The sequence below is a fragment of the Salvelinus alpinus genome, chromosome 2 (genome assembly GCF_045679555.1).
Source record: "Salvelinus alpinus chromosome 2, SLU_Salpinus.1, whole genome shotgun sequence".
Lineage (NCBI taxonomy): Eukaryota > Metazoa > Chordata > Actinopteri > Salmoniformes > Salmonidae > Salvelinus > Salvelinus alpinus.
The window spans coordinates 120,477,771-120,501,449 of NC_092087.1; the positions used below are offsets into that span (position 1 = coordinate 120,477,771).

A 23,679-nucleotide genomic window follows, 5' to 3' on the forward strand; every position below is an offset into this window, starting at 1 on the left:
CGTGGCCATCCCATTATATGCAACTAGTCACCTTATGGCAAAATTCGCCGTTTTGAATCTAAAATAGGTGACATACGTGAATCGTGTAGATCAGATGAGAAAAGTTTGGATCACAACTAGCTGTAAGCGAACGAGTGATGCGCGTTTGGCGCAACACTGGCTGTATCCAACGCTTCGAACACACCGACTGTGTTTTGCGTTTCGATACACCAGAAGTACATTCATTTCCAATGGAACGCTGCATTTGCCTTGCAGCATTGCGTTGCGTTCTGTGTGGTGCATACGTTCGATTTATCGAACGTATGCATCAAATTGTATGCGTGGACTTGACAGAAAGTAGCAAAATATGAATGTAGATTTTTTTTTTTGCACACATATTCAGTAAAAATGTGGGATTACATAAAAAGTTTGATTGCATAATTTCTTTTTAAAAAATTATTCGTTTATTTGCCAAGTATATTATTTATTCGATGACATCCACAAATTAATTGTGAGAGCCTATAATATAATTTCCCTCCAAAATGCAGTTTGAGGAAATGCAATAATAAATAGTCAAGATAGGCTCTTTCAACAATGAGACCAACGTTGAGGAAGGTGGTCTTGATCGCGCTGTTGGGCCGGGACCAGCCCCGCCGAAAGCGCAGGTCTGTGTGGGTTCAGAGATGGTTAAAGTCCCGAAAGCAGGCAGGGGAGTTCCACCGTCTAATTCAAGAGCTTCGACTGTTTGGAGAGGAATTCCGAAGTTACTTTCGTCTGGACCGAAGCCAGTTCATCACCTGCTCCAGATGGTTGGAGCCAGGATCACCCGGATGGATACCAACTACCGGGAGTCCATCAGCCCAGTTGAACGCCTGGCGATTTGTCTCCGGTAAGCTACATTCTAGTACATTTTTAAAGCCTTTGATACCATAATTGATTCATATTTGATACATTGTTTTTATGTGCAACCTAGCTAGCTAAAGGGATCTAGTTAATAATCCCTATTTGACATCAGATGTACTTTTACAGAATGTTCATTGGGACTATAACTTCCCAAAGTTGGTTTATAATCCTTTTTTAATTATGCAATGTTACCAAATGAAAAGGAAAGGTGCCTTCTGCCCTGATTAAGGTAGGCTAGTCTTCTCCAGGACCCATTGTTGTTCAAGACAGTTAGTCATTCATTACATTCTTATTGGACTCACATACACTCTTAGAGAAAAAGGTTCCAAAAGTGTCCCTTCTGCTTTCCCCATAGGATAACCATTTTTGGTTCCAGGTATAATACATGGAACCCAATAGGGTTCTACTTGGAACCAAAAGGGGTACTACCTGGAACCTAAAAGGGATCTCCTATGGGGACAGCCAGAGAACCCTTTTAAGTAGATAGTACCATTCTTTCTAAGAGTAGAGTTGGCCTGGACTACAGTTTATTGATATAGTCATAGACTGAATTGTACTGTTTCAAGGCATTGTTAATGATGGTTGATGAGTATTACAATATAATTAGTATAGCATAATAAACAGTAATGAGGTAGCTATATGAGTAGATATAATATGTGGGTGGAATTCAAGTTATACACAATATTTATCATTATATTTTAGATTCTTGGCGACATGGGACTCCTACAGGACCATAGGATTCAACTTCCGAGTTGGACGGTCCACGGTGGCAGGCATTGTCCCCTCTGTGGCACAAGCCATTTGGGACTGTCTGGTTGGTGAATACATGCCTGTCCCCAAGGAGGAAGACTGGAGGGCCATCGCTGCCGAGTTCCTAGAGAGGTGGAATTTCCCCAACTGTCTTGGCTCCATTGACGGGAAACATGTAGTAATCCAGGCTCCACCGTGCTCAGGTTCGCAATTCTACAACTACAAGGGTACATATTCAGTTGTACTCTTGGCTGTAGTAGATGCCATCTACTGTTTCCGTGTTGTCGATGTTGGTGCTTACGGCAAGGGAAGTGATGGCGGGACCCTCCGGGACTCTGCCTTTGGCCAGGCACTTCAGGATGGCACCCTGGATATTCCACCACCTGCATCACTCCCTGGGGCTGAAGACCTGGGACATGTTCCCCACATCTTCGTCAGCGATGAGACCTTCCCTTTAAGACCCAACCTCATGAGGCCCTACGCTGGACGCCAGCTGCCATTGCCAAAGCCTGTAAGGATCTTTAACAAACGACTGTCCAGGGCAAGGTTAGTTGTTGAATGCGCCTTTGGGATTCTGGCAGCCCGGTGGAGAATGTATCGGAGTGCTTGGTCTCAGCCCCTCAAATGTCGATGCCTGCGTGAAGGCCACATGTGTTCTCCACAACTACCTGCAGAGGTCATTCCAGGAGCCGCTCCGGATGGAGATGGGCACGCCAAATGGTCACCTTCCTGATGTCACCAGGGCAGGTGCCAACAACGCCCCCAGACAGACACTCCAGGTGAGGGAGAAGCTGACCACCTACTTCTCATCGCCAGCAGGTGAAGTCCCATGGCAGTATGCCGTGGAGTGAGAACCATCCACCGTTGTCCATAAAATTGCATTTTTCCCCCAGATTACTTTATATATCATTGTCTCTCTTCATTTGGAAGCTATATTTAAGTGACATTTGGGAGTACCTTAATAACCCCTTCCCTCTCCCATTAACGTCAGTATTATACACACCTGGCATGGTACATCAGGTGAGCGGGAGCACTAATTAAGGTTATACGACATACAGTTAGTATGATAACAAAGGGAAAGGGTAACCTAGGGTCCATACAAATAGTACAGTTTACCACCATGTTCACTGGCCTGACAAAATACAGGTGGGAAAAAAACTAATTAGGAAGAGAATGTGTTTTTACTTTCATCTTGTCTTAGATCTGCAAAGGTGTAGGGAAGAAATAAGCAGATTAAGTCTAAATTAGATATTAATAAACAACTGACTATGAAAACATAATTTAATAAGTATTCAAGTACAGGAAAGAACATGACAGGTATGTGTGTTGTAAAAATGTTTTAAAAAATTGAACTATTGAAAGAGGTGTGTATGTGCGTGTAAAAAATAAATAAAATGAATGTATAGCCTGTAATCTGTAAGAGAACAACAAGAGCATGTATTTTTGGCACAACTGCAGACCGATAAAGGGACTACTCATAAAGCCTAGACGTAGTAGGGGAACTTCAGACATAAAGAGAGAGGGCAGGGCACTGGAGATCTGAGGTATGAAGAGGTGTGTGTGTGTGTCTCTGTCTCTGAAAAAAAGGAAATAATATGTAGCCATAACACAGCTAAACAACCAAATGGCCCCTGGATGTCATGGACCAGTCGATGGAACATAACTTCACAAAAAGTTTCAACACCCTGGTTTTCAAGTGGTTTTAAAGGAAATAAATATATTGACCTTTAGTCTCGTAAGAGACCAAGAGCATCTGTGAAAACTCTGTATGAGTTTCAATTCAGAAATCTATGTAACACTAATAATGAATGCTATCCTAAGAATTTATAAACAAATGACTTTATGAATTGACTGAATTTAAACAGAACTGACGTGTGTGAAAAGAAAGGTACAATGAGGGAGGTCAAAACAACCAGACAACTCCTCTTCCTGTGAGCTGGTTGGCTAAATTGACTCAATTTCTGAAAGGGAAGAGAAAAACAACACATACAAGCTTAACATAATATGACACCATAAAAGGTGAGATTTATGTTAACTAAATACTGCTTGTGTAATACTTGCTGTTTACTCATGGAATTTGTATTTCAGATCAAAAGATGAATATGACAGGCAAATATTTAGACAGCAACCTGTTTTGGGATATTTTCTAACCCAGAAACAACAGCTATACATTTGCCTCATATTAATACTTTGATCTGAAATACCAATTAACCTACATGAGTATACTCTAAAAATGACCTACTTTACTTCACTGTCGCACACTTATGACACTACCTGTGATGTGGAGAAAAAAAAACGTACCATTAAACTCGGCTTCGAAAAGCAGCTGATACATTTTAACCTTGACTGCTGCTTTTCTTTGCTGAGGCAGCCTCTTCAGTGTTGGCACCAGGCTCATGGCAAAGAGGGTCTCTTCATCCTCCTTCCTGTGAGCATCAGGTTGGGCTGCATCCATCTCGACGGCTTGGAGGAGCCTCTGCTGAAATGAGTTGAGTGGATCTGGGGGCTGGTACCTCCGATGACGCCTGGTGTGACGTTGTTCCTCTTCGTTTCTCTCTCTGTTTCTTTCCACGGCCACATCCTGTTCAACGAGGTCCTCAGTGGTCACTTCCGTGAGGTTCATAATAATCTCAGCTGGTCCCAGATCCAGAGGTGCTTCCTCCATTTCATCATCTTCCATGGCTGCACCGGTAGTGGTCATACTCGTGGATGATGTTGTAGAGGGTCTCACTACACCGGTAGTGGTCATACTCGTGGATGATGTTGTAGAGGGTCTCACTACACCGGTAGTGGTCATACTCGTGGATGATGTTGTAGAGGGTCTCACTACACCGGTAGTGGTCATACTCGTGGATGATGTTGTAGAGGGTCTCACTACACCGGTAGTGGTCATACTCGTGGATGATGTTGTAGAGGGTCTCACTACACCGGTAGTGGTCATACTCGTGGATGATGTTGTAGAGGGTCTCACTACACCGGTAGTGGTCATACTCGTGGATGATGTTGTAGAGGGTCTCACTACACCGGTAGTGGTCATACTCGTGGATGATGTTGTAGAGGGTCTCACTACACCGGTAGTGGTCATACTCGTGGATGATGTAGACGTTGTAGAGGGTCTCGCTGCACCGGTGGTGGTCATACTCGTGGATGATGTTGTAGAGGGTCTCACTACACCGGTAGTGGTCATACTCGTGGATGATGTAGATGTTGTAGAGGGTCTCGCTGCACCGGTAGTGGTCATACTCGTGGATGATGTTGTAGAGGGTCTCACTACACCGGTAGTGGTCATACTCGTGGATGATGTAGACGTTGTAGAGGGTCTCGCTGCACCGGTGGTGGTCATACTCGTGGATGATGTAGACGTTGTAGAGGGTCTCACTGCACCGGTGGTGGTCATACTCGTGGATGATGTTGTAGAGGGTCTCACTACACCGGTGGAGGTGATGGTCGCACTTGTAGGTGACGTTGAGGGTCTTGATGCACCGGTGGCGACAACACTTGTGGATGACGTAAGGGGTCTGGCTTTAAAATTGCCACTCGTTGCCCTAGGCACAATAAATGGATCCAGAAAAGAAAGAATGTGGCAGAAGCACCAAGGCTGCTGGCCTGAAGCTGCTGACCCAGACCTCTTCTTCTCTTTCTCTGCCCTTCTCTCTCTCTGATACCTGTCCCTGAGTCCTCTCCACTTCCTCCTACAGTCTTCTTCTACATAGACATGAACATGATAAGCCAAACCATTACCTAGCATAACTATAGTTATTAGATAGCTATCATGGACATGCCACCTACTATACACATAGACACACACGGTTATTTGACCAAATTATCAGGGGTACAGTAGTATCTACCATTTCCATTACTATTTATCTAGCATTCACACTCTTTCAAACATGAACATTTGGTAAAGTTATCAGGGGTAGTAACTAGCATAATTTATTTGACTATTTCTTTCACACACACCTCATTGGCTAGGTTAGCTAGCTAGCTAGCCACATCTAGCACAAGCTCACTACTAAACTGACCTGGCAATCCTACTATCGTGGACACTTGTCTCCAAGCAGCATCTTTTGTGTTTATGTCCCTGTAGCTGTCAGCAGTTGTGTCAAAAAGACACGGTTTTGAGGATACTGCGAAAATGATTCTCTCCTCCATGTGTCCAACCGCATGCGACCATTTGCAAAAGGTACCTGCATCAGTATAGTTGCCTAGCTGCGCAAAATGTTATGCAGCAGTGATGCAATGACGCAGTCGGTGTGTTCGAAGCGCAAGGCTCAACCAATCGTTCACATGACAACAGAATGCCGCGCGCGACTGAAGAGAGAACCAATTTGCTAGTTACAGAATCAGCGCGCACTCTGAAGAGACAGCAGTATGGTGCAAAGGCAAGTTTGCCAGTTACAGCAGTGCGTCCCCTGAACGATAACGAAGAGGTAGGTGAGAGGCCTGACCACGGAGACGGGGTGAGAAGGTGATGAAACTTACTCCCGGAGCTGTAACCGAAAAATAACTGGCATTTGAGTTGAGGGAGAAAGTGTGGTAGAACAAGTATTGTATCTTGCTATAGTACTGTAGCAGCTGGGTCGAATTCTCCGTTAGCTAGCCAGATAAATGTTGAGCAACATTATCCAATTTAGCTGATCAAATAATTGAGTTAATTGTTTGAAAATTAGCTGGCTAATAAAGTCAGACAGCTAGCTAACGTGAGTAACCTAACCAATTCGCTATAGTATTAACTGGTAACGTTATACGACTCGTTGATGTGCCGTAATTCCCCCCCCCTTGGCAACGCTGTCGCGCGAGCATTGTGGGTGCACTAATTGAATAACAGATTTCTAAATTTATTTTGCGACGCGAGCGGTGTAGTCAGTATTACACAAACCGTCTGCGCGCGTGCATAAATGTATTTAATAATTTTGCCCCCCCACACCAAAAGCGATCACTACACGCAGGTTAAAATATCAAAACAAACTCTGAACCAATGACATTAATTTGGGGACAGTTCAAAAATCATTAAACATGTATGGAAATTTAGCTAGCTAGCTTGCACTTGCTAGCTAACGTTAATTTGTCCTATTTAGCTAGCTTGCTGTTGCTAGCTCATTTGTCCTGGGATATAAACATTGAGTTGTTATTTTACCTGAAATGCACAAGGAACTCTACTCTGACAATTAATCCACACATAAAACGGCCAACCGAATCGTTTCTAGTCATCTCCTCCTTCCAGGCTTTTTCATCTTTGAATTTATATGGTGATCCATGTAAACTTTCATAGTATTACCATGACAACCGGCAACAAAGTTCGTCTTTCAATCACCCACGTGGGTATAACCAATGAGGAGATGGCACGTGGGTACCTGCTTCTATAAACCAATGAGATCGCGATCTGCGTCAGAAATAGGAACGACTTCTATTTTAGCCCATGGCATCGCATACGCTCGTTGGCGCTGCGAGCAGTGTGGGTGCAATAATTGAATAACATGGATTCCAAAATTTATTTTGCGATGTGTCCTGACTGCGTCGCGTGCGCGAGCGTTACAAAATAAATGTAGAAATCTGTTATTCAATTATTGCACCAATGAGCGTCTAGCTAAAATAGAAGTAAAAAATAAAACTCACTTATAACAGGGGGTGCTTCTCAAGTGTAAAGTGGATTCCTCAGTGGTGCGTCTCAATAGTCTAGTCACTAGACTCTAGTGGCTTCATTGTGTGGGTGAGTTGTCTAAAAGTTGCCTCCTTATCCGTCTGCATCTAGTTACTAGCTTTCTCTGGGGGTTGTGTCAATGCTGTGGTTTCTTTGTCTCTAGAGGTGCATTAATAACTAATGTACACATGAAAAATCAAACCCACAGTGAAGACTACACAAGAAAATCGACAAGACGCCTTTTAACAGCCAAGAAAAATGTCAATTTATTAATATAGTCCGAAAGAAGCGCCATAATTTATGTTAACATGTTTTTTCCGGTGCATGTCATTAACAATTACATTCTATGAGGAGAAAAAAAAACATTAAAAGCCACAACTTTCTCAGCACAGACATTTCTCCTTAATGTTTTTTTAAATAATAAAGGCTGAAGGCAGAGTACCACCTCCTCCCCCTTACAAAAACCGGACTGCCTTAAGTCATGGGCTTTTTCTCAGTATAACCCACAGTGCTTTAGCAGAAGGATAAGCGCTCATTGGTTAAGGATTACACAGCATGGTGAAGCAATACAAAGTTTTGCCATAAATCTGATGAGGGGGAAGAAAATCTAACATATCACAACAAAGACACACCCCTACATCAAACCCTGAACCCCAGAGTACGAGTCCCGGGCCCCAAGAGAAAAGCAGGCCTGGATTCTCTCCCTCCCACTTGTGCATAGATCATGAGCCTTTAAAAACCAGCTTCCCCCCTCCACTTCAAATCTGTCTCCTGAAAACCATCTATTAGACATTAGAATCTCTTAACTCATTGAATACCTGCCACAGGAACAGAGACATAAGAGTAATGCACAATGCTCCTGAACGTTACAGGATGGAACCTCAAAGAAAATACATAAGTAAAACTAAAACCATTGATCATTTTTGTTTCAATGTAAAGCAATTTCTACATCGATTTTACATGTAAAGCACTCCACTTTCAGTCATTTATTTGGTAAATATGTAACCGCTACGGATTTTTAGAATCAATGGTATTTCATATTCTATTTAAATCCCTAACTTTCAGTGCTTGGAGTTAGATTTCTCTTATTCTAATTTAAAACTCTCAAATTTAAATAAAAATGGTGGAGTTTGAACTCTGGAAATCCTGGCCTTCCCGAGACAAGATCCACATCTTTACGAGTGTGCAAGATAGTAAGCAGATTGCGTTGCCTTTTTACAAGACAAAATTCAAATAAAATCAATACATACGTCTGTCGATATCAAAAAAGAGAACTTAAAAATTGAAATACGACACAACACTGATCAATCCCAGAGTTCTGAAAGTAGCATAAATCTTAAATTTTGCAAAGTTGGTTTAATGTTCATATTCATTTGATGGAAGATAAATTCTATCTTTTTCAACATTTTCATTATAAAATTCCTTTTTCCTCAACTTCAGACAAATGAAATGTTTGTAAACGACAGGTGGCTTTGCAAAAAAAAAGAAAAAAGATAGGCACCTCTGAAATGAGTCCTGTAACAAACTCACATCCCACATTATCCCTTTTCTCCATGAAGTTAACATAGGGATTACTAGTCCTACTACTATCTATGGCCACAATTCTTAGATTGTTAATTTTTTGTAGTCTATTTATTACATTTGTATGTAAATCGGAACAAAATGGTGCAATACTCAATGATAATCCTTGTTTTGGATTATTCCACAATAAAAGCCACTATAAGGTAGATAAACATTTTACAGATAAAACAAAAACTTTTTTCCCCATTAAGTCCTTGAGTAAACATTTACACATGAATTATCACCCTCTCCCCTCAGTACTTAGTCTCGTTTGTCTACGATTAGCTGAGTGAGGGGTAGAAGACACTCAGTGCCATGTTAGAAGATAATAACAATGTCTATCAAAATATAGTTGACAAGCAAAAAATAAACTGAATAAAAGGATAGACAACAATGTCAATACACAACATACTGAATGGAACATGACAGCAGTCCTAAGCCTGCCAAACACACAGTCGTTTGCACACATACATTTGACTTTCAAGCACACAACAATTTTAGCACATTTTTTTCTCCAACATTTTTTTATCTTTTATATATATATTTTTTAAACTGATGACCTCAAAAAGCTTGGAAGTGTACAAGTCAGACTTTTTAAAATCTTTTAAATTTTTTTTTTACAAAAGACTTCACATTATGTTATTGGTTCTCCTTGATTCAAGTATTTGTGTATTTTTGTGTTGATATGTTTAATGATATTTCTCTCTACTGGGAAAGTATACATTAAAAAAAACAGGTGATTTTCAGGTTGGGTTGTTTAGACAAATTCACATACAAGTACTTCAAGGTACTTACTGTAATATGTTCATAAATCCAGAACGTGCATATCCAACTCCAGGTAGGAAAGACATTATTCATGATCCATCAAGTACCAGTTTAACCCCTAACCCCATTCCATTTCCTTCGTATCACTTATTTGCAGAGGGGAATAAATATTGCTCATCTTCAGTTTGTATTGAACCCAGACCTTTTAAAAGGAACAAAAGGTTTTAGAGGTTGAGATCCAAGGTGTCTGTTGATGTGCTACCTACCACACACCGTACGTACATATCCGTATGTGTATATATACATACACACATACATCTATCTATAGTTAAGCTGTAGAGAGAGTGCACGGCGTGTCCCTCAGTGCTGGTGCAGCAGGGGGACCCCCCCACACAGAGCGGACGTTTGGAGGCCCCCACCCGGCTAATTGGTCTCTGAGCTTGGATCAAGGCAGTTACAGAAACAGGCAATAGTGATTTTTGCTAGTGTGCTGCAGGACACCTCACAGAGTCCCAAAAGGTAGCCTTATCCCGTTTTAGTTTTTTGTTTGTTTTGAAATGCGTCCCCTCTCGTTGCCCACCGCAGACGCAGTGAGGCGAGCGACCTGGGCTGATACAGTGGGCCCGAAGCCATCTGGGTCTGTGGAAATATACAGTTGTGGGCCTGCTTTGGGCAGAAACACTAACAAATAGGATAAAATATAGCATCCACAAAAAGGCTCCCCAGCCTGCATTCTGGAAGTTAGAGGACTGGAGACATTTCAGCGCTTTAGTTTTAACATATTATAGATCTTTTATTGATTTTTGTACTTTTTATTTTATTTTTTAGATTTTGTGTCAAACGTCATATTAAAAATGACATTAAAATTGAAGAATTTAATATTTGGTTTAAAAAAATATGTACCCGGGATTACCTGTCAAACTGACTGTGCGCCGTAGCATACTTGGATCCCGCAAACTCAGTAAAGATTTTATCCTCAACAACGGGGCATTCCCCACTAAAGCAAAGACTGCCTAAATAGCACCCTATGTCCCTATATAATGCACTACCTAGTGAACAGGGTGCCATTTGAGACACAGACATATTATCTCAGGAGTTCAGGATGAGGTGTGTTGCCCCCACCCATCTGTTTAATCCCTCCTGCCCCCCTGCCTCCATCACAAAGGTTATCAAAGATCCTCCATCCAGAGAAGAGCTCTTTCTCCAGATCGTATAACATGGGCTAGTTTTATAGATCTATATATTTTTTGGTATTGGCACATAGGATAACATTGGCATCTTACATGCAGAATGGGCCTCTACATTGTAACATTACAGTAGGCCCATAGTTGTGAAGGGAATTCATTACTATTCCATTCCCAAATAAACAATTATCCAGCCAATACAAGTCTATAGTACTACTGCACAGCTTGCCATTAGTTAGTGTAGAACTTGGCTCTCTTACACTACAGCAAAAGGACATACATACAGAGAGCTGCATCTTTTAACGTCGTCTCCTACCCTGAGATCAAGCTGACAGGAGATCAGTCTTCTTCAGCACAGTAAAGAGAGGCCTACTATACCTCCACTCCAGTGGTACTAACTCCCCATAGAGGGAGGGTGGAAGTTTGGAATACGACAGTGTTGTGGTTTAAACCCAGCTATAAGGACCAGGAGAGGACATGTTCTAAGTGCTGAAGGGTACATACATCAGGAGGTCGTTGGGTCTAGCTCTGTGAGTCGGTGCTCAACCCTTAAGGCAGGATTGGCACGTTGGCTGTAAAGGGCCCGCAGCCTCTAGTCTTTTGCATAGAAACAGAACTGAGTCGCTTTTTATGTCTGGTCAAGGGGAGGGGCATGGCCGTGGTCTAGGTTGGTTGCTTTGGAGGGGACTGGAGGGTGTAGCGTAGCAGCTGTGTGAGGGGGCGAGAGGGGACAGCCCTGGTGGAACCCAGGTGGAGCAGCTAGGGTCAGGCAGGACACACTCACCCATCTGAGACACCCTATTGGTCTAACTTACACGTCTTGAGATACTACCTGGAAGTACTACAGCATACTGTCCAAAACAAAGCAATGATCAATCAATCAGTTAAGATACTAACTAATAATAGACAATCAATGACGGGCTGTAGTATTGATCCTCGTTTGCATTCAATACACAGGATGAACATACAGAGGCACCTCTGACCAAAGTGTTTCTGCATATGAACAGTGAAAAGGGCTAGTTTAAAGCAGCCACCTTGAAGACCACTGCATGTAGACAAAAATAAACCAAAAAATACACAACTTAAAATGAAAACTAAATAAAATTCATCAATCACTGGCAAAATTCCAGAAATTTGACTGTCTCTTGACTTCCAGCTAAAGTGATCTTTGTGTGAAAGAAGATTAGGGGAAATGGAGAGGGTTCGTTGAAACAAGGTCGAGTGCTGCTGGCGCGGTCGTTAGCTAGCTAGCTCCGTGCTGATTGGCCAGTCTTGGAGGGAGCGTGATTACCTGCCGGGCTGAGGGTGTCCAATGAGAGAGCTTGGTGCAAGCCCAGGAGGAAATGCTGCTGTGGGGGTAGCCTTGCCTAGCGACCGTCGCCATGGGCACCACAGCAGAGAGGCACTCAGTGGACCGTGACCATCCCCCTCCCCACTCTGACCGACCGTTGGCCGGAGACAGGTAACATTGCATGTCTAGTGTCTCCAGACAAGAAAAAGGCTAAACATTTAGGAGTAACAGTGATATTCACTTTGATATAGTTAAAAGAAAATGTCTTTAGAAAAAAATCATACACTGCAGAATTTTCCCCCCAGATAAAAGTAGATTTCCAATTTTTTTTTTTTTTTTTTTCATCCTGCTACCATTTCAAAGTTCATACAAGTCCTTGGACCAAAGAGGAACAAACAAATACCAGAAGTTATTTCCAAGTATAGATACAGTACAAAAAGAGCAAGTTCTTTTTTTTGTCTTTTTCAGTTTTCAAAGTTGCTGCTCCATTTTTCTGATTTATTGGTTTGCAAGTTGAAGCGTTTAGCTCTCTTCATAAGTGCTATGATAAAACCCTTTGAAATAGACAAAAGGTTAGTCTCTCTTTTACATTTCTGTACAGTACCAAATACAAGGAACACTCGTAGTAGATCTACTGCATTAGGAGAAACCCCTCTTATTTGGTATTGTGCCCCTCCAGTGACTCCCCCATCTGGATTCAGCCTGTTCGGTGTGGCAACGCGGAGAGGAAGGGCTTTCTGATGGTGCTTTCTCATGTACCCCAGTTCAATGTGTACGTATATGAGGAGTTTCAGGGCTGCAGGGACCGTTTCTTAACGCACAGTTATAATAGTAACACCATCCTCGCTCCTCTCCGCAACAGTTTCTTAGGGAGTGGCCTGGTGGGAATCAAAAATGAGAAAAGGTAACGTTTCTGTAGTTCTTAAGTTCTTTGCTTTGATCAACAACAACAAAAATCAAGAACGAAAAATGTAAAGATACCAGCTCCTGCTTTGACTTGAGTGTGGACGGAAGAAGGGTCTGTGGCGTATATATTGCACAATGTAACTGTCACATCAAGTTGAAGCGTTTTTTTGTTGTCGTTTCCAGAAATTGGTGGACCATAATGGGGACGAGAGGGTCAACAACGGAATCATCTAATAATGTTAATTGACAAGAAGCACCTGTAAGTCCCGTTAGGTGAGTTTTGCGGAAGTCGTAGTTCTTCTGAGCAGTGGTAATCTGAACTCCCAGACGTGAATGATTAGGTTCCATCAGACATATACTCAAGTACACACATAAAACAGACGCAGCTAGGTCGGTCGATGTGTAATAATCTCTCAGTTTATGTTGCGATAGATATTATAAAAATGCGCCTGGATATACAAAAATAACATAAACAGCAGTGTAAATCCCTTTAAGAACAAATGAACGACCAAAAAACGGAAAAGGTTTCAACTGATGATTGGTTGGGTCAGTGTTGACAGGCCTCATACTGCCGAGTGACTTGGGGGGGGGGGTCGTATTCATTAGAGCACACATGGCAAAACGTTTTGCAACAGCATGCGAAAACAAGCTTTTCTTATTGGACAAAGTTCAGGTAGTCCCTCAGTTTCGGTCCGCTTGCTTCCATTTCGTTCCTAGTGAATACGACCTTGGTTGATCACACTTGTTCTGTTCCATTCACTGGCTCAGAGATGGGAACTGTGCAAGCTTTTAAACTCATACAATTTCAAAACAATGAAAAAGGCTTGAGATTGAAGGAGGACCTGGGCCGCAGTAGCGCACTTAAGGCTAATGTTAGTGCTTGGAAACAAAACAATAACATAAGTAAAAGGTCTTTGAACCACATCATTGGCCACGGGCATGCTGGGAATGGTATTTTTTTTAAATCAATTTGGAGTTTCGTGGGCAAAGGAAAGATTCAAGATGGCAGCTTTTTCGATTGCTTCTCCTTAAAAACACTTCACACAGAATGTGCGATATTCATGGAAACTTAAAAACACTTAACGGTTCTCTTCATTGAGTCTTTGACATTTCATTTTTGTTTGCTTCCAACAATTTATCAAATACTAAAAACAAAATCCCCTTTTAAAAAGACGAAAACGTAAAAACCGAAGGGTGTAGGGGTCAGCAGTCTTGTGTCGTCGGCCCCAGCCTTCCGGTACACGATTCACAGTTCCGTTGATACTGATTATCGCCACATGATTTGCTTGGTTTTGCTCCTGTTCATTGTCATTTTTTTGTGTAATTCTGTATTTATTATTAATATTTTTCCACTCTGTTCCAGCGTTGAAACATCCATCCTCATGGTTGGTTTGTTAGTGTGTTGTCCTACATGGACTCTCCACTCAGCAAGTCGCCTGGCAACAGCGTGTTGATGGGGTTGGGGCTCCCGATGACACCGCGACTGTCATCGCCACTAGGGGGCCCCCACAGGCTGGAGTACTGGGGCACGCCCCCCCACAGGAGGTCTCCGCCTCCGCCCGTCTTGGTTCCTCCCCCCAGGCCTCCACCGCCGCTGCTCCAGTGATGGCCAATAGCGTGCTGCTGCGAACCTCCGCCTCCTCCCATGCGCGTCTGATTGGTGCCGGGGTTGGGCTGCCAGCTGGTGGTGGGCGGGAGCTGCTGCTGGCCTTGTGCAAAGTAGCGGTTCACCTCCTCCTCCCCAGCAAACTCTGCCAGGATGGTGGTGTTCCCCAGCACACACCTAAGAGGACAGGGCTCAGTTATACATCACATACTTACAAGTGTTACAGTATCAACATGGATTTTCTTACACCTGGTGAAGTACAGTACAAGTATTTCCTTATAGGCTTTGACAATTTGTCAGTGAGATGTATATATCCTAGAAGTTGAGACAATATTTTGTGTTTTGTTTTAGGTCAGACGGAGATAATCACTACCCTAAACAGCATAGAGTATGGGTGAAAGAGAAAACCCACTCCAAATCTTTTGGTATTTTTTTCATTAGTCCACTGTTGATACAGTCCCACAATGCTTTTTCATGTCAGCAGTCAAGTTTAAGATATTGGACTTTCAAGAAGAAAATGAGTCACCGGCCACATCATCATGGCGATGCATGTTTTTTTCCCTTCAAGTATGGGAGTCTTACATGTGCAGGGACTTCTGGGCCTTGGCAGCCTCCTCCTTGGAGCTGTATCGCACCACAGCGTTTCCCTGGGTCAGGAAGAGGTGGAATGTGATGAGGGGGCCGTGCTGCATGCACAGCGTCCGCAGGGTGGAGCCGTCTATCTGGGGGGTGAGGTTCCTCAGTACCAGCCAGCTACTGGTCCTGTTGGAGCTGTCTGTGCTCCAGGTGGTGCCCTCTGAGAGAAACAGAGGGGAACATCAGTCAATATTCAGGTCCACACAAAATATAAATCAATCCTTTTTGGTCAATAACATGACAACATATTTGTATGTATGTACATAAGTTGTCCATTGTTTGTCTATGCATGTTCTTTTTTATTTTATTTTTTACAACATATTTGCATCGTCTCATGTAAGCACTTACACTACTACCACCTCAGTGTGACTTTAGGTTCTCTTTGAAGCCATGACAACAGTCCTTTAAGTCTTCTCTAGTAAGCCGCAAGACTTCAGTTTAACAAGGGCCTCTAACCACAGCGGGGTGTGTATTACTCCAGCGAGTGACGAGGGGAGAGGAGCTCAAAACAAAAACACGGGGGAGAATCACTCTACAACGACCACACCTAGGAACATTACACGCCTATGTGGTGTCCTACGCTATGCTTTAGGTAAATGTGTCAAAAACATTATGTTAGGGTAGGATGTTGACACAGCACAAAGTAAGGTCAGCTCAAATCCACAGTCCATGGTTTTCAATGAGCAGCAAGTCATGAATTGACTTTAAAATCAATCTCAAAACGACTAACTGATTTTCCTCTACTAGGTGTCTTTCCAGTCTTGTTACAGAGGAACTCCCCCGGTCTATATTTCAGGCTGGGGAGTTGTACTGTGGCATCTCACCTGAAGTGTACGAGCTGCTCCAGCCTTGGGCCAGGCCCAGGGAGTTTCCTCCCCAGGTGGAGGAGGGCTTGGCGGGGTTGGTGAGGCCAGGAGGTGGCCTTGAAGGGGCTGTGTTGTTACGGGGCCCCTGGGGGACCTTCCACAGCTCGTGGGATAGAGAGGCCTGGGAGGGATGGGAGATGGGCCCGGGTGACCAGGTGGACTTCATGTCAGATAGTTTACCTGAGAGAGAGAGAGAAGAGGGGAACCTATGATATACTGTTGTAGAGATGGAGACCCTCTATGGAAGCCTATGTTCTATGACAGATTCTTCGAAATCTAACTTTGGGCAGATGCTAAGTTTTAAAAGAAGCCCCCTATTAACAGTTGTTCATCAACAAGAAACCTCAATCTTGACTTCATGGGTTTATATGAGTCATAATGGAGAACGCATTGAGGACTACAGGAAACATGAATGTAAAAACAGAATCACTCAGACATTTAAAGGGGGACATTTTTCAAGTATTCAAAGCAATTCTCAGTGGGTTGCTTAACGGCAACAAAAATGTCACGTCAACACATACTTATGAATAAGGGTCTAGGGCCACAACATTCAAAGCATTTCTTGATTCAAACACTCAAACTTTTCATTCCATGAGGAATACAACGCAATCACATCGTGGAGCACTTGATACACCGGCACTGGGTAGTTGGTAGTAGGATTAAATTAGGCAAAGGAAGGACCTATCTACCGTAACACTCAACAAACACAGACCACACACAAACAATAGGATAAAGGTGTGTTGCTATGGTGGTAATTAGGGGAAGGGGGGGGGGTCAAGCTTGGGGACCATGGGTCAGCATGTCCACATAGGGGGCTGTGATCTGTACCTGCACTCTCCTCATCCGGGGAGGACAAACTGAAAGAGCTAGTGTAGCAGCCACTGACTGGCCAGTCCGTGGAGGGGGGCAGAGCACCGTTCTGAGGCGGTGAAGGAGGGGAGGAGCCTAGCCGTGGTGGCCCATTGTTATGGACAGAGGGGGTGGTGGGGAAAGAAACATGTACAACTTGATTTAAAGAAAGTGTATAAATACAACAGGGCCTGTGCTACTGGATGACACAGTCACAACAAGTAAGGTAGTACTGTAACCCATTCAGTGCCATGGAAAGGAATAGGATAAGCTTAAAGTTGTCAATATAGTAACACAAGTCAACACCTGTTTGAGAATCAAAAGCAGAGACCTGCCCTGTTAATGAGCGTATACAGTCTATTTGACAATCTGTGTATCTTAAAGCCAACTACAGACCCCGTCTCCCTGATTGACCCTCTCCTCACCTCCGCTGCGGTCCCGGAGCAGGTAGCGGTTGACGTCCTGGATGTTGGTGTTGATGGTGGGGCCGCTGGGAACACTTCCTGGGGTCATGTTGGGGTCGTTCTCAGGGTCAATGTTCTGCAGGCCCTTCCAGGGCACGCCTGGACAGAACTCTGAGGAGACAACATGGAGGACAAATGGTTATTTATCCTTTAAACTCAACTGATGTTGTGGGGAACAATTTAAATCAGTTTTTTTCCATTTCTAAATCTTTCTTTTCTCTCTAAAATCAAAACAGTTTAGAAGTTAGGAGTTTTAAATCTCTTTTCTTTGTCCTCTATCAGTAAAGTGTGTCAGGATCACGTGTGAAATAACGTTTGATCTGATTGAAATGTCGGTCTTCTCTACCAACCTGGGGGCCAGTTGATATTCGTTCCATTGGTGATCTGGTCCTTGGGGCTCTTTCCTGGTACCTGGCCCCAGCTGTCAGGGGGAACCAGGGGGGAGGTGGGAGACTCAGACCCACCCATCATACTGTATGGGCTGTAGGAGTCATCCATGTGGGGGGGCTTTCCAGGGGGGCCCAGGTTAGAAGCAGCAGAAATGGCACCTAGGACAAGTCAAAGGAATTCATTAATTCATTTAAAATGCATACAGTAAAAGTCAAAAGTTTGGACACATCAACAGGTGTGCCTTATTAATTTTCGCTCTTAACGCATTTCAGCCAATCAGTTGTGTTGTGACAAAGTAAGGGTGGTATACAGAAGGAAGACCCAGAGTTACCTCTGCTGCAAAGGATAAGTTCATTAGTTACCAGCCTCAGAAATTACAGCCCACTAAGGCACTACGTCGCTGTGCCACTAGAGATCCTGGTTCGAGTCCAGGCTCTGTTGCAGACGGCCACGACCGGGAGACCCATGGGGGGGTACACAATTGGCCCAGCGTCATCTGGGTTAGGGGAAGGTTTGGCTGGCCGGGAAGTCCTTGTCCCATAACAACTCCTGTGGCGGGCCAGCGCATGCACGCTGACACGGTCGCCAGGTGTACGGTGTTACCTCCGACACATTGGTGTGGCTGGCCTCCGGGTTAAGCGGGCATTGTGTCAAGAAGCAGTGCGGCATGGCTGGGTCGTGTTTCGGAGGACACACAGCTCTCGACCTTCGCCTCTCCCGAGTCCGTACGGGAGTTGCAGCGATAGGACAAGACTAACTACCAATTGGATACCACGAAATTGGGGAGAAAAACAAAAAATTTACATTAAAATTGCAGCCCAAATAAATGCGTCAAGGTTCAACTAACAGACACATCAACTGTTCAGAGGAGACTGCTTAAATCAGGCCTTCATGGTCGAATTACTGCAAAGAAACCACTACTAAAAGGAAATAAATAAGACTTGCTTGGGCGAAGAAACACGAGCAATGGACATTAGACCGGTGGAAATGTGTCCTTTGGTCTGTTGAGTCCAAATCTGAGATGTTTGGTTCCAACCACTGTCTTTGTGAGTCGCAGAGTAGCTGAACGGATGATTTCCGCATGTGTGGTTCTCACCGTGAGGCATGGAGGTGGTGGTGTGATGGTGCTTTGCTGGCGACACTGATTTATTTAGAATTCAAGCACACTTAACCAGCATGGCTACCACAGCATTCTGCAGCGATACACCATCCCACCTGGTTTGCCCTTAGTGGGGCCCTTAGTGGGGCTATCACTTGTTTTTCAACAGGACAAATCAAACTTTGTCACATGCGCCAAATACAACAATTTTGTCAAGAAAGAGTTAAGATTTTATTTCCAAAATAAACCATAATATATATATTTTTTTAAAGTAACAAAATGGCTATATACAGGGTGTACTGGTACCGAGTCAATGTGCAGGGGTACAGGTTAGTCGAGGTAATTTGTACATGTAGGTAGGGGTGAAGTGACTAATAATAATCATAAACAGAAGCAGCAGTGTACTAAACAAATGGGGGGGGGGGGGGGGGGTGTCAATGTAAATAGTCCAAAGGCCATTGGATACCAATTGTTCAGCAGTCTTATGGCTTGGGGGTAGAAGCTGTTAAGGAGCCTTTTGGACCTAGACTTGGCGCTCCAGTAACGATTGCCGTGCGGTAGCAGAGAGAACAGTCTATGACTAGGGTGGCTGGAGTCTGACAATTTTTAGGGGTTTCCTCTGACATTGTCTAGTATATAGGTCCTGGATTAGAGGTCGACCGATTAATCCTAATGGGCGATTAATTAGGGCCGATTTCAAGTTTATAACAATCGGTAACCAGCATTTTTGGACACCGATCATGGCCGATTACATTGCACTCCACGAGGAGACTGAGTGGCAGGCTGACTACCTGTTATGCGAGTGCAGCAAGGAGCCAAGGTAAGGTGCTAGCAAGCATTAAACGTATCTTATAAAAAAACAATCACTCTTAACATAATCACTAGTTAACTACACATGGTTGATGATATTACTAGTTTATCTAGCTTGTCCTGCGTTGCATATAAATCGATGCTGTGCCTGTTAATTTATCATTGAATCACAGCCTACTTCGCCAAACGGGTGATTTAACAAGCACATTCGCGAAAAAAGCACTGTCGTTGCACCAATGTGTACCTAATCATAAACATCAACGCCTTTCTTAAAATCAATACACAAGTATATATTTTTTAAACCTGCATATTTAGTTAATATTACCTGCTAACATGAATTTATTTTAACTAGGGAAATTGTCACTTCTCTTGCGTTCTGTGCAACAGAGTCAGGGTATATGCAGTAGTTTGGGCCGCCTGGCTCGTTGCAAACTGTGAAGACCATTTCTTCCTAACAAAGACAGACAACTTCGCCAAACGGGATGATTTAACAAAAGCGCATTTGTGAAAAGGCACAATCGTTGCATGAATGTACCTAACCATAAACATCAATGCTTTTCTTAAAATCAATACACAGAAGTATATATTTTTTAAACCAGCATATTTAGTTAAAAGAAACTCATGTTAGCAGGCAATATTAAACTAGGAAAATTGTGTCACTTCTCTTGCGTTCATTGCACGCAGAGTCAGGGTATATGCAACAGTTTGGGCCGCCTGGCTCATTGCGAACTAATTTGCCAGAATTTTACGTAATTATGACATAACATTGAAGCTTGTGCAATGTAACAGCAATATTAAGACTTATGGATGCCACCCATTTGATAAAATACGGAACGGTTCCGTATTTCACTGAAAGAACAAACGTTGTTTTCGAAATTATAGTTTCCGGATTTGACCATATTAATGACCCAAGGCTTGTATTTCTGTGTGTTATTATATTATAATTAAGTCTATGATTTGATAGAGCAGTCTGAGCGGTGGTAGGCAGCAGCAGGCTCGTAACCATTCATTCAAACAGCACTTTACTGCGTTTGCCAGCAGCTCTTCGCAATACTTCAAGCATTGTCCGTCAGGAAGTCCAGGATCCAGTTGCAGAGGGAGGTGTTTAGTCCCAGGGTCCTTCGCTTAGTGATGAGCTTTGTGGGCACCATGGTGTTGAACGCTGAGCTGTAGTCAATTAACACTCTCACATAGATGTTATTTTTCTCCAGATGAGAAAGAGCAGTGTGGAGTGCGATTGAGATTGCATCATCTGTGGATCTGTTGGGGCGGTATGTAAATTGGAGTGGGTCTAGGGTATCCGGAAGGATGCTGTCGATGTGAGCCGTGACCAGCCTTTCAAACCACTTCATGGCTACCGACGTGAGTGCTACGGGGCGGTAATCATTTAGGCAGGTTACCTTCACTTCCATGGGCACAGGCACTATGGTGGTCTGCTTGAAACATGTAGGTATTACAGACTGTCAAGGGAGAGGTTGAAAATGGCAGTGAACTTGCCAGTTGGTCCGCGCATGTTTTGAGTACACGTCCTGGTAATCTGTCTGGCCCGCGTTTTTTGTGAAAATGACCTGTTTAAAGGTCTTGCTCACATCGGCTACCGAGAGTGTTATCACACAGTCGTTCAGAACAGCTGGTGCTCTCATGCATACTTCAGAGTTACTTCCCTCGAAGCGAGCATAAGAAGGCATTTAGCTCATCTGTTGCCTGTAATCCATTGCTTCTGGTTGGGATATGTACGTACGGTCACTGTGGGGATGACGTCGTCAATGCACTTATTGATGAAGCCGATGACTGAGGTGGTATACTCCAATGCCATTGGATGAATCCCGGAACATATTCCAGTCTGTGCTAGCAAAACAGTCCTATAGCGTAGCATCAGCGTCATCTGACTACTTCCGTATTGAGCGAGTCACTGGTACTTCCTGCTTTAATTTTTGTTTGTAAACCGAAGGATAGAATTATGGTCAGATTTGCCAAATGGAGGGCGGGGGAGAGCTTTGTATCCATCTCTGTGTGTGGAGTAAAGGTGGTCGAGTTTCCCCCCCCTCTGGATGCAAATGTGACATGCTGGTAGAAATGAGGTAAAACGGATTTAAGTTTGCCTGCATTAATGTCCCCGGCCAAAAGGAGCGCCGTTTCTGGATGAGCATTTTCTTGTTTGCTTATGGCCTTATACAGTTGGTTGAGAGCGGTCTTAGTGCCAGCTTTGTTTTGTGGTGTTAGATGGCTAGGAATAATATAGATGAGAACTCTTGGTAGATAGCGTTGGAGTCTGGAGTAAACTTTGAACATTGTTATACTCAGAGTATAGGAACATTATTTACACAAGAGACATGAGGTATGCCATAATAAAGCGTAGGAGGGGCTGAGTACAGGGAAAACAATCACGTGACAGTACTGATAAGGGGAGAAACCGTTGAAGGCTCATATCACTTAGTTCCCTGCTTGGCAGGAAGGATGCAATGTTTAGGGATAAGGAAGAGACTCCACCCAAAGTGGGGTATGAACACCATCACGGGGGAAGCCATGTCTGTTGTCTGAATACAGCTGTGTCGACCCTTTGGGAAGAATTAAACTTGGTTAAGCTTCTCTATTGTCCGTGAGTTATATACTCTGAAAAGTAAGAACCTAACAGTGTTGTCTACAGCTTATCATAAAGTACTCTACCTCAGGCGAGCAATACCCTGAGACTTCTTTAATATTAGACATTGCGCAACAGCTGTTATTGACAAAGGCACACCCACCCACCCCTCGTCTTACCAGAGGTAGCTTCTTGACCTGCCGGTGCATGCAAAATCCCGCCAGCTCTATATTATCCATATCGTCGTTCAGCCACGACTCAATGAAACATATTACAGTTTTTACTGTTCCGTTGGTAGGATAATCCTAGGTCATCGATTTTATGATGATTGCACGTTGGCCAATAGAACGGATGGCAGTGGAGGTTTGCTCACTCGCTTATGAATTCTCAGAAGGCTGCCGGACCTCCGCCCCCCTTTTCTCAGGCTTTTCTTCATGCAAATGACAGGGATTTGGGCCTGCTGCCGAGAAAGCAGTATATCCTTTGTGTCGGACATGTTAAAGAAAAAAGCTTCTTCCAGTTCGATGTGAGTAATCGCAGTTCTGATGTCCAGAAGTTATTTTCCGGTCATAAGAGATGGTAGCAGCAACATTATGTACAAAATAGGTAAAAAAATAAATACGTTAAATGCAACAACAAAAAAATTCAAAATAGCAGTTGGTTAGGAGCACGTAAAACGTCAGCCATCCCCCCGGCGCCATTCTACTTACTACACTGACAACACACTTCCAGGCGGTGTAAGGGCTATTTGACCAAGGAGGAGTGATGTAGTGCTGCATCAGATGACCTGGCCTCCACAATCACCTGACCTCAACTCAATTGAGATGGTTTGGGATGAGTTGGACCGCAGAGTGAAGGAAAAGCAGCCAACAAATGCTCAGCATATGTGGGAACTCCTTCAAGACTGTTGGAAAAGCATTCCAGGTGAAGCTGGTTGAGAGAATGCCAAACGTATGGAAAGTTTTCATCAAGGCAAAGGGTGGGTACTCTCAACAATCTCAAATATATTGATTTGTAACACTTTGTTACTACATGATTCCATATGTGTTATTTCATAGTTTTGATGTCTTTCACTATTATTCTATAAAGGAGAAAATAGTAAAAATAAAGAAAAACCCTTGAATGAGTAGGTGTGTCCAAACTTTTGACTGGTACTGTATATAGATGCCTCAATCATAGAGGCTTAAAAACATGACAAAGTAAGAGTGGTTGTCAGTGTTGCTCTTAGTGGAGTATGGAGGGCAAAAGGAACACTGGGTCGCAAGGATACATCCAGACGAATATCAACGTGAGACATCACTTAAGAAATAGATATGGATTTAAATAGTCATTTTAAATGTCAGACACTAAAGAGATAAACAATTGATTTCATACTGAATACTTCCAGTTGAGATTTCCC

General features: G+C 43.4%; 2 protein-coding genes across 6 annotated transcripts in view; one reads left to right on the top strand and one right to left on the bottom strand.

Moving 5' to 3' along the window:
• The first annotated feature begins 586 nt into the window (after positions 1 to 586).
• LOC139568492 (uncharacterized) lies at positions 587 to 2,968 on the top strand. Its single transcript, XM_071390346.1, has 2 exons — positions 587 to 868; positions 1,585 to 2,968. Exons 1-2 carry the CDS (start codon positions 663 to 665, stop codon positions 2,363 to 2,365), a joined length of 987 nt encoding a protein of 328 aa, XP_071246447.1. The 5' UTR covers positions 587 to 662; the 3' UTR covers positions 2,366 to 2,968.
• A 4,545-nt stretch (positions 2,969 to 7,513) lies between these two features.
• Positions 7,514 to 23,679, bottom strand: part of LOC139568494 (trinucleotide repeat-containing gene 6C protein-like) — a 63,127-nt gene continuing 46,961 nt past the window's right edge. For 4 of the 5 annotated variants that reach the window (XM_071390351.1, XM_071390348.1, XM_071390350.1 and 1 more), the window contains 6 exons: positions 17,751 to 17,948; positions 17,362 to 17,511; positions 16,916 to 17,032; positions 16,046 to 16,267; positions 15,168 to 15,381; positions 7,514 to 14,762 (listed from right to left, as the gene is read on the bottom strand). In XM_071390351.1, coding sequence (XP_071246452.1) covers positions 14,387 to 14,762; positions 15,168 to 15,381; positions 16,046 to 16,267; positions 16,916 to 17,032; positions 17,362 to 17,511; positions 17,751 to 17,948 — 1,277 coding nt within the window. In that variant the 3' untranslated portion in view covers positions 7,514 to 14,386. The remainder of the gene's footprint in view (positions 14,763 to 15,167; positions 15,382 to 16,045; positions 16,268 to 16,915; positions 17,033 to 17,361; positions 17,512 to 17,750; positions 17,949 to 23,679) is intronic. The other variant, XM_071390349.1, reaches the window with a different exon arrangement.